General features: G+C 39.4%; 1 protein-coding gene across 15 annotated transcripts in view; it reads right to left on the bottom strand.

The window, feature by feature from the left end:
- Positions 1-12,007, bottom strand: part of JAKMIP3 (Janus kinase and microtubule interacting protein 3) — a 154,297-nt gene that overhangs the window by 30,638 nt on the left and 111,652 nt on the right. For all 15 annotated transcript variants that reach the window (XM_075072725.1, XM_075072724.1, XM_075072720.1 and 12 more), the window contains 4 exons: positions 9,499-9,645; positions 8,337-8,468; positions 7,055-7,090; positions 4,408-4,467 (listed from right to left, as the gene is read on the bottom strand). In XM_075072725.1, the coding sequence (XP_074928826.1) occupies positions 4,408-4,467; positions 7,055-7,090; positions 8,337-8,468; positions 9,499-9,645 (375 nt within the window). The remainder of the gene's footprint in view (positions 1-4,407; positions 4,468-7,054; positions 7,091-8,336; positions 8,469-9,498; positions 9,646-12,007) is intronic.

Consider the following 12,007-nt stretch of genomic DNA (forward strand, 5'->3'; position numbering starts at 1 on the left):
CGTCTGATTTTTTTCTTATTATTTGAAAAATTAAAAAAGAACGTATCTAGTATAAATTATTATATAATAAAACAAAGGACAGCAAATACTTCAACGTAGTAATCTTAATATATATTAAAATATATTACAAATTCAAAAACTCAAATATTAATTGTAATAATAAATAGAATATCATTCCTATGCTCTCTTACTTTCTATAAATATAACATGTATAAATAGAGAGAGATATTAAATGAAGTAGATAAGATCAAAAAAATTATAAATTTTAAATACGATGTAAAATAAGATATATATAAGAAGCAGGAAAATAATATAAATAACTAAATGTGCAAGAAACAGATAAGATAGTAACTATTAAGAAATACTTATTTATTAAAAACTATATACAATTCTAAAGATGGTATATATCTTTAAAAGAATATAAGATAAATTTAATTTTAGTTTAAGTTTCATATACTTATAATAAAAAATATTATTCGAAGAATAATAAGAAGTGTGCATAATAAAAAATAGTAAGAATATATCATCTAAACATGAAATAAATATATCAGTACTAAAGCCCTAAAGCATTAAATACAAAGCCAATGGCGATTATGTTTTATTATCCACCACTGGTACTAGCTTTAAATAATTCCTTCTCCCTCACTATTATTATCCTTTTTATTTATACAAGAACAATCAAATTTCGCCCTCAGCCTTCTTTTGGTACGGCTAAACAAGCCAAGCTTCTTTGAGTCTCCTTTCATAAGATAGGTTTTCATTCTCGGATTCCTAGTAGCCTTCTCTGTACCTGTTCCAGTTTGATTCTTCTTCTTAAACACAGGGACCAGAATTGCACACAGTCCTCCAGATGAGCCTCACGTGCGTTGTATAACTGTACTACCTCTATACTGCTGGAAATACCGCTGATGCCTCCTAAAACTGATTGCTTTTTTTATTGGCATACACACGCGGTCAATTATTATAACCATACTCCGACGGTCCTTCTCCTCCTCTGTACTTCTATTGATGTGTCCATTATAACTAACTTCTTGTTTTCATCCTAAATGCGCATGACCTTGCATTTCACTATTCATTTCATCCTATTACTTCTACTTCCATTATACGAAGTCTCCAGATCTTCTTATGAGTATTCCGGCTCCTTCCTGTGTTAGCAAATACTCAGCTTTGTGTCATCAATGCAGCTTTATTGCACATTCCCCCCTTTTCGTGCCAGGTATAATAAGAGATTAATACAGATTGGTGCAAACTGATCCCTGAGGGAACTCCACTAGTAATCTCTTCCGCTGACTGTTCACCTTTCAGTATGACCATTGTAGCCTCCCTTTAACAGTTCTTATCCACTTTATTTTCTATTGATCCCATCTTTTCAATTAACTGTAATTCCCATGTGGAACCGTGTCAAATGCGTAACTGAAAAATCAAGGTAAATTAGATCACTGCATTCCTTTGTCTAAAAAATCTGTTACTTCTCAAGAAGGAGATCGGTGTTTGCCGATCGACTCTTGTAACCATTTTGTATTTTGTCCCAATTCTTATTGACCTCAATTCCTTAACTACTTTCTCCTTCAAATTTTTTCCAACTTACATACTACAGATGTCAAATAACAGCTCTATTTATAGCTTCTTTTTATTTTGCTTTTCCTCTATCGTTTTCATTATTCTTATATGGTTGCATGTGGCGTACTTTTCTTGATTGAAATCTGCCTTCGATTGTCATTGTGTTTCGGTTCTGCATGATGTGTTACTACTATATCTCATTCCTTATTCTCTACCATTTCCTAAGCACTCATTGGCTCATAAAGACTGGAAATATTTGTTTTAGAGCATGCCTGTTATCCTTACCTCCATTCCTCTCGATGTTTTGCGTCCTTCTTCTTTTCTTTGTTTCCTATTAATGTTATAGACCTTTTACCTTGTTTAATTCCTTTTGCAAGTCCAACTCTACTTGGCTTTTGGCTTTCACTTGATCCCTATATGTTCGACCTCAATAAGTGCTTTCCTTTGCTATCCCTCTTCTTCACTCTTTTGTAGCTTTTGTTTTTCTATACTCTCTAGATGCTTGCTCTCAGCTTGTCTCACGCCTGCCTCAGTTTTTTCCACTCTTGGTGAGGTTCTGATGGCTTTCGTGTACTCTTGACTTGTTTCTTCAGGCGCCTCTGCTTTAATCACTCTCGTTCTACTTCCCTAATTAATTTCTTAATCTTTAAAGTATTCCTTTTGAATAAAAACCTAGTCCCAGATCTATTTTGTTTATCTTCCATCTCAGTCTGAACTGAACTTACTCATTGATCGCTTGACCAAGGCTGTCCCCTTACAACGATCTCTTCTATGATAGTCTCATACTCACCAAACACATCTAAATGGCATTCCTCTTGTTGTTCTTCAACTACTTGGTGGAAAACAATCCATCAGCTATCACATCCAGAATCTGAGCTTTATTTTATTAGCACTTGTCCTCCAGTCACTATCTGGGAAGTTAAAGTCTACCCATATCACACAATTCACATTAGTTTTACTTCATTCAAACATTTAAGAGGTCTCTATCCATATCCAAATCATTCCCGGTAGTCTGTAGACACACAAGCCAGTATCAGGGGCTCTAGTAGCTTTCATTTCGCAAAGTATTTTTGCCGGACAGACTGCTGTTTATCTTTTCATCGCTTTCTTTTTCTTTAAGTTCTCATCTTTGAATATAATTGCTCCTCACCACCTTTGTCTTTTGTCTGTCATTTCCTAAACCAGCATAGCTCATATCTGTCTCAATCATGAACTTATTGCACCATGTTTCTGTATATCCTATTATATCCGGTTTCACTTCCTCCGCTCTACGTTCTTTTTTGTTACCTTAGGCTCCTCGCCATTAGCGTAAATCTTAATTTCTGCCGTTTGCTTCATTGCCATTCTTTACTAGTTAGGAACAGAGATTCTTACTACCAGTATCACAATTAGACTAGGTATCTACGATACCCTTCTCCTATTCATTCTTCTGCCACGTTTGATTCCTCTTTACTTTTTTTCTCCCCTCTCAATGTTACATTCTGGGGAGGGGAATGGAGTTATACTAGCTGGACATCTCCCACCATCTCTCTCACTTCCTAGTTTAAAGCTTTCTTAATCATTTGGTGCCCGACTCATCATAGAGCTCTTTTCCCTTTCCCTCCTTACTCAGGTGAAGTCCATCCCGAGAGAACAGTCCTCTGTCCATGAATGCTTCCCAGTGGCCGTACATCCCAAAGCCCTCTTTATAGCACCACTGCCTGAGTCATCTGTTGATTGCCATAATCTTGTCACGCCTTTGTTGACCTTCTCCAGGAACAGGGAGAATCCCACTGAAGATCACCTGAGTCTCAATTTCCTTAAGTGTCTTCCCCAGTCTGGCATAGTCTCCCTTGATATGTTCCAGCGAGAATCTAGCCGTATCGTTCGTTCCCACATGAAAGACAATCAGCACACACCTAGCCTCATTCAGTTAGTCTGGGATTTGTTTGGCCCACTGTAGTTAGGGATAAAACACAAGGGCCACTGCTCTGACTTACACTTTCTGTAACCCCACTGAAGCTTTGACCCTTCATGTAGAGTATAGTTTACTGCTAATTCAGCTCCTTGACATTTCACCCTCTCCAACCACTGCACAAGTACATTAATTATCCACCAGACAGACTCTGTAATTAACATTTCCTTCTTCCATCTCACTGAGCAGTAATTGTAATGCTGCTACTGCTTATGCCCAATAATTTTTGCACATTTTACTAAATTTTATAATGAATTATTTATATCTTACATACATTTTTAGCCACTGTTGTAAAAATGAGTTAACTTCATGATTTCCTAAGTCACAGAAGCTGTCTACTCTTTACACAAATTGTCACTTGTTATTGAGTTCCTGAGGATTGCTCAAATGATACACAGTACAGTTTACATATTAAAGCACACATATTAAGAGCAAACAATGTGTAGTTTAAACAGGTCACTTCCAATAGCACATGCATTATATATCACTAATGAATATTACCGACATCAAGGGTGAAATTGGGGGTGAGAAAGATGATGATGTTCTTCCGTGCTCCATCCACCAAATCAATCCACACATTCTTGTTTTAGATGACCACAGAAATCTATTTAGGATTGCTCTTAAACTGCTTGATCTAAACCTAAGACTCAAAAGTCACTTCTAATTTGGAGAGTCAATTTTTGCTTGCTGAACCCGAGATCCTTAAGGTGAAATCCTGTCCCCACTGAAGTAAATGGGAGTTTTCCCATTGACCTCAGTAGAGCCAGCATGCACCCATGCTGCCAGATTTTGAGAGTTGATGACCATTTGTATGGACCATTGATGTCACTAGGCAAGACGTTGTGCTCATCAGCGCTATACAAATAAATATAGATTTAAACTTTTTTTTTTACCTTAGGGAGTTTTATCATTTTCTTCCTTTGTTTTCTATACCTTAAAAGCTTATCTCGTTCCTGGAAAAATGAATTAGATACATTTGTTAGCTAATGTCAGTATTTTATCTTTTAATTGCCCTGTGAAAATGTTTACATTATCCTTCAAACTGGCAAAAATTTGTAAAAGTAGTTTCAGTACTAGCCATTGCTCTGTAATGCAATGAGAAATAGGCAATTTTTCATCAATCAAATGCTAATTGCTCTCCAGAATATTGCAAGTTTGCAGTAAAAACATATAGTTGCTTGAGTACATAGATGAAAATCCTGACAACTAAGGAGAACTGGTTGCTCCATACTACACACTGTAGTAGAGGCTTCATGGGCAGAACACCCATTGAATTCTGTGTTATAGTGCCCTTCTGATAGATGGCAGCAGAGTCCTGTGCAGGGGCAGCTCCAGGCCCCAGCATGCCAAGCGTGTGCTTGGGGCAGCAAGCTGCTGGGGGCGCTCTGCCGGCACCGCGAGACCGGCAGGCAGGCTACCTTAGGCAGCAGGCCTGCAGGAGGTCCGCCAAAGCCGCGGGACCAGCGGACCCTCTGCAGGCAAACCGTCGGAGGCATCCTGCCTGCTGTGCTTGGGGCGGCAAAATCCCTAGAGCCGCCCCTGGTCCTGTGGCACCTTATAGGTTAACAGAAGTATTGGAGCATAAGCTTTCATGGGTGAATACCCACTTCGTCAGACGCGTGTGTATTCACCTATGAAAGCTCATGCTCCAATACTTCTGTTAGTCTATAAGGTGCCACAGGACTCTTTGCCTCTTTTTACAGATCCAGACTAACACGGCTACCCCTCTGATACTTCTGATAGATGGGATATCGTGGCAGTATTGAGATGCAGGGGTAAATACTGTTCTTGGATGTGTACCTGACTTCTATTATTGTCAAAAGAAAGAGTGGGCACTTGTTATCTGCCCCAAATGTAGAAAATTCAGGGCCTGATTTTCAAAAGTGCGGAGCTCACATAACTTCAGTTGACCTTAACAGGAACTGTGGGTGCTCAGCACCTCTGAAGATGAGGGTTCATCTTTTTCTGTTATCAGGAAGTATTTTTATTCAGTGGTTATTATTAAATATCTAATACTAGTGGTATTGAATTTTAATACATTATGAAAAAGGTTTTGTTCTGGGTTGTTAACAAAGAAAAGCCCCATTATTGATAAAACAATACAGGTTAAAAGAAAAGACCAATCTCTATTATCCTCCAGCTCATTCATTTCCTAACGGGATTCAAAACATATTATGGGATAAATTGATCACATATTCTTATTGCTGCTGACATCATCATCACTAATGGAGATTGTCCAATCAGAAAACTAGTGCTAATAGCTTTGTGAATGGCAGAATAGAACATAAATCACTTTTCCTTAGCGTCATTGGCTTTATTGTGCTGACAGCAGTGAAAATGGATTTCGTCAATAAAAGTTAGCAGATGTGACTCGCACTCAATAAATGCTCATCTACAATAGCAAAAGGGATCTTTATCTGATAGCAATGGGTCCCACTGCACAGGTTCTCAATACACCAGTATGGATAGGACAAAACTATTTTAAGGTCCATTGTAGAAAGCATGACTGCAGCTTGGTGGAAACTGTCCCTCTGGGTTTTCAGCTCAGGAAGCAGCTCTGTATTTTAGGGGGCAAAAGGACCCCAGTGTTGAGGCTGCCAAGTGGCTGGATGTACTAACTGGTGCATTGGCTGGGCAACTGTCCATGCTGACTTTTTAGACTGTGCTGTCTTTCCATATATCCCACCGGTGAAAGGGAAGTTGAAACTGTTTTTCAGTATCACAATCCTGCTCCCATCCCAAGGAATTTCTGCTGCTAGGGTCCTCATTGATAGAGTCCCTGGGTTAAATCTAACTTCTGAATATAAAGTAAATTCATAACAAATATTACTTTGAAACACTTAATTAACACAAGAGAATATGAGATGCTGCAGCTGGCCTGCATGATCTCAAACAAGCCAGTGCAACCATTTAGGCGGACTATGCGGTTGCCTAGGGCGCCAAGATTTGGGGGCACCAAAAAGTGCCCCCCAATTTTTTTTTAAATGGTTGAGCAGCCCTGCTGCTAGGACAGAGAGGGAGTCTGAGCTGCCGGCAGGAGCCAGCAGCCCAGGCTGACCCCTGGGTCAGGGCACCGCTGCCACAGCCGGCAGCTCAGGGTGTCCCCTGGGTCAGGGCGCCGCAGCGGCAGCCGGCAGCCTAGGGCGTCCCCTGGGTCAGGGCGCCGTGGTGGCAGCCGGCAGCCCAGGACGTCCCCTGGGTCAGGGCGCCGCTGGAGGGGGCAGCAGGCAACTCCCGTGGAGCTGCCGCAGTGGTGCCTGCGGGCGGTCCGCTGGTCTGCGGCTCGGATGGAGCTCCCGCAGTCGTTCCTGCGGACAGTCGGCTGTTCGTGTGGCTCCGGTGGACCGCCCACAGGCACACTGGACCTTCCACAGGCACCACTGCGGCAACTCCACCGGAACCGCGGGACCAGTGCGCAGGGCAGCGAAATTGCCGTCCGCCTAGGGCGCTCAAAACCCTAGCACCAGTCCTGATCTCAAAGAACCACTGCCTAAATATACAGAAAGAAACACAGTGAAATTAAATATATGCCTTACTTACTATTACGCTCTTCACATAGCCAGCAGTTTCAAGAGTCTAATAAAAATAATTAGAGAATGTCATTAAGTGCAAGGATATATACATTTTGTTTGCTTTCTACTTAATTACACAACCCGTTTCCATCTTTTTTTTAAAAAAAGTCTGAATTATTTTAGTTGTAATACAAGACACAAGAAATCTTTAATTTATTCAGGAAAAACCCTCACAATGGATGTGACAATGCTGGCAAGTTAGAACATTCCATTCTGTGTGGCTAACATCCTGCGGTGGTGCCACTTTAGAGCTGTAATCAGTATTGCAATAAAATGTTATTTAACTTCTGCAGTCCATAGTAGGTTTAACTCTCATTTGCTGTAACTGGAATTTTACCTAAGTAAGGACTAAGGACTGGGATCTTTTAAAGCCAAATCATCTCCTTCAACACTGCCTGTAGAGGAGATAAAACTTTGTGGATCCAGGAGGAGAGCTGTGAAAGTGTGGAGAAGTGCTGTCTTTACAACATCATACTGCTCTTTCCCTGAGGAGGAGGAGCTGAGCCAGGAAAACACTCCTCAACCCAGCGGGATTCCTTATCTGAAATTTATATTAACTTGAAATTCCCTAATGTCCCTGCCCAAAGTGAAAAACTGAGTAAAAACTCACTGAACTTACAATCCCCAAAGCAGCATTAGCTCATGTAGATGACCTATGGTCCACAGTTGTTATAGAACTGGCTTTGCTTTGGGATGTTTAAGAAAAATCTGCATAGCATTTATTAAAAAAAATTACTATGAAGCTTGCTTAAGGATCCATTCATGATTTCATTTTCTACACCAAAGACCTGTGGTCTGGAGCCTCAACTTTATGATCACAAGAAGCATTATTAAAAGGAAATTATTAAAAGGAAAATAAATTTTAAAAGATTTAAGCATCTTAAAATAACCCCGAAATATTGGAAAATATTCCCTTTCATGTCTCCTGTTTTTAGACCTGATCTTGTTCCCATAAGTCAAAGAGAGTTTTCCCATTGACTTTAATGGAAATAGGATCTGGTCATTCGTGTGTTTCCAAGAAAGCTCAGAAAATCTGAAAGAAGCTCCTTTATACAAATGCTGAGCTGAGTGAAGGGAATTTTTCAAATAATGTTCCACATATTATTTTAGGTTCAGTTCCGTTAAAAAGGGAAGCCCATGGAAATCATCACCGTATGTTTGTTGACAACACAAGCTGTTCCTGTTTGCTTGGTGTTTTCGTTTCTTTTGCTATGACCAGGGGCATTAGGAAGGCTGTGCTATTTGATTACCTTAGAGAGTTCGTCTATGATATTTTGCTGTTCAATAATTTGTAGCCTCAGAAATTCAACTTCTCTTTCTTCTTGACTCTGGTCAAGATCATTTAAAGAGCTTGGTCTCCTTATTATCCCAGTCCTTTGTCTCTGGGGGGAAAAAAAGCACAGAAAAAAATTGCAAATGATAAAAATCTTTGCCAAAGCACAGCATAAAATCCTTCCTTTTTACAACCAGTAATTCATCTAGGCTATTTGCTAAACTGATGGTGATTCTCTCTTTATCTCCCCCCTCTGCCTCCCCACCACCAATCAGTAAATCTAGGTTGGGATTCTAGTTCCTTAGGCTAGAAAAAGCTAGAAGCTAGGGCATCAGGAAGGCATCATGCTCATAGTTACCAGAGAGAAAAGTCAGTTTGCATAGCTCTCATGCACCATCTGGTAGCCCACTAAGGACTTAGATTAACATCGGTCTTAGAAAAGACAGTCAGTTCAGATTTACATTGCTGAAGGAGGAATTTAAGGATGTGGCAAAAGGAATCCTAAATGGAGGTTAATTCTTTCTGGATTCTTCCCATTATCTTCAGCAAGACTGGATCTGGGAGTGTGAGAGCAACTTTAATAAAAAAGTGGTTTTGGTCCTGCTGCATGCATGTCATCTCTCACTTAGTCAGTCACCATTAATGTTCAACTTTAAATATAAACAAATAAAAATATTGAGTCACTGGTGCAAATTTCCAAATCACCACAAGGCAATTGTGATACAAAAATCACAGTTCAAGTGAGATAATTTGCATCCATATTCTCCTGAGCACTACTGAGCATTTAGCTGGATCAAAATATAGGCATTTTACTATAGCTCAGAATTTAAAAAAACAAACAAACAAAAAGCAAAAGTAAAACATTTGCTGAACTAGGATATCAATGCCTGAAAAGCAAACTATTTCTTGATCACTTTCCCACTGTATAACTGGAATGTCATCTGTTAATAAGCAAAAGCCATAAGTCACTTATTATATATAACATAATGCCATAAAAAACACTTAGAAAAATTAAAACACTTGTTAAATATCCTGCAAGCTTGTGATGATATTTTTGTTAAATACCTGATTTCCTCAAACCTGTATATATTAAGCTATTTGCTCGTCTTATAGACAACAGTGGCAAGGGGGAAACCTACCATTTCTATGTTCTCTTGTGTTACAAATTTTAATTTATTTTCCATTCGACGTAAGGCATGGGATAAATCTTCATTTTTCCTACTGAGACGCTTATTTTTGTCCAGGAGAGGTTTATACTGACTTTCTGCTTCTCTTAGACGTTTTAACTAAAAATATTAAAAATATGCATTAACACAGTATAGCTATTTCTATTTATCACTTTAAAACATATTGACAGAATTTATTACAACTAAAGTCTTTTTACTACCATAGTAATAGAATTCACTTCCAATTTTGAAAAATGCAAAGCAGCGTTATCTTGGATTCCTAGGTTATGTTCCTGTCTCTGCCATTGACTCACCGTGTGACCTTGAGCAAAACACTTGACCTCTTTGATCCTTCACCCATATACCCAACCCCATATACACACACAAACCCTTCATTCACATATCCAATCAAATATTGGGGGTATAGGAAAAAACATGCAACATGACCAGGGGCAGTATGACAGCAGTAGTTTTTTAAATCAGGTCCCCTACTATTTCTGCTAACATGAGGCCTGTTCCAAAGCCTACTGAAATCAATGGAAAAACTACCATTGATATCAGTGAACTTTAGATCATGTCCTCAAGGCACTCCATCAAACTATCTTCTGTTGATCTCATGAAGGTGCAAGGATTGAACTGTATCTGTCAATTCGATTTACTTATCTAGGTTCTTACATGGCACCTGTCACTCAACATTATGAATACAGGCATAAATCATTTTCATTTCCTTCTCCTTCTTCTAGACTTTGGGTGTATTTTGTTTGTTCCTTTGTGTTGTTATTGTGGGACAGTTCTTCTCTCTGTCCCTCAATAGACCAGAGAAGAGAAACCTGGGTTAGAGATGTCAACTTTCGCCCACTGGGGTGGAGTGGGGAAGGCAGGGGCAGGAAGGGTTCAGAAATTCTTCTTTCCCCTCCTCATATCAGAGGTCATTGGAGAGAGTGTCATCACAGGATTGCACTCCGTCCCCTCAGTGGGCAGGGAGTGGCTCAGCCTGACAACTCTGGGCATTGGATGCTTGGGAGAGTGAACAGGAGGCAGGATCTGTTCTCTGCTTGCTGTGCCACTTTTAGTACTGGAGTATACAGAACAAGCTGAGCACGTAGAAGTTCAGGCTCAGCCCAGAAGCCCAAGTTGGGCACTAAGTTTTAACAAGCTGACTCTTTGACAGTGTCTCTTCCAAGAGTTTTAAAAGTTCATTAGAAGTTAAAAAAACAACAACAAAACCTGTAGCAACCTGAGACTTTTTCTAACACTAAAACTGTCAATCCTTCATGAGTAAATGCACAACGTTAGGCTGAGTCTCTTTAAAGGGCATAGTGTGAGCACACTGCAGAAAAAAATATACCCGTACCTGATGTATTTAATTAAAAGGTTCCACTGAAACAAAATGCCAACCAATATCTACTTAAAAATAAAACAGGGTTCATTGTTTTATGAACTAAACATATTGTGGACAATGTTATGTTATTGTATAGAATACTACCAGGCATAAAGGAAAGAGAGAAGCAGTGTTAGCAATTTTCTAATCTAATATGGACGCTATATGTAACCCCAGATTACACTGTTGAATTGCTGGTCCAATATTCTCCATAATTCAGTCTATACGGAGTTTTCCTGCATGGCACTAGTTCTGTAAAATACATTCTGTGTTTGACAGCATACATACAATTAATTAACAAATCTTTAAATAGCATTCTTGCATTTCAAACATACAACTGACCAAATTCATCCCTAGTGTAATTCCATTGCAGCCTACAAAGTTGTACCAGAGATGACACATGATGTTCTATACACGGTATTCTCAATTTCAGTAAACCTAATATGTTCCACGTTGTGCACCGTGTATTTTTAACTGAACAGAGATTAGATTCTACAAGTATGGGCAACCAATAAGAAGGAGCAAATAGTTTTGGGTAATAAGGATCTATATCAATCTTCTTCCAAAACCTGAACCAAATCTAATCCTGAATCTAAAGTTGTTCTTTTTTAAGCTTTCATATCTACTCTCCGCCCATCAATTTTGTGTCACTTAATTGCCTGGAAAAAGCAGTGGAAGGTGCCAAAATAGGAACATGGCATCTAATCTACCAGATCAGGGCATTGGTTCATCATCTCTGAAATCCAAACTATGACAAATGCCTGATGCTTCAGAAGAAGGGGGGAAATCCATAATATACCTGCCCAATTTTGCCATGTCATACAAAGGGATAGGACAGTGTGGTCTGGGGTGAGCTGACCAGGTTATGAGATTTGATTAGCCCTTCACAGGAGACAGGCATGGCAACAGCAGAATGGTTGGTTTTAAAATTACCCCTAGAGTACCTGATTCTGTGACTTCTTGCAGTAGTGAATTTTATGGTGATAAGCATTTCTCATGGTATTTTCTGCCAGGAGGAAAGCATCTCCAAGAAGCTGTGCATTTTTGCTCCCATTTTCACAAATTCAAGAGCCTCCATTATGCTCTTCAGGTCTTCTATGC

Source organism: Chelonoidis abingdonii, chromosome 15 (genome assembly GCF_003597395.2).
Source record: "Chelonoidis abingdonii isolate Lonesome George chromosome 15, CheloAbing_2.0, whole genome shotgun sequence".
NCBI lineage: Eukaryota > Metazoa > Chordata > Testudines > Testudinidae > Chelonoidis > Chelonoidis abingdonii.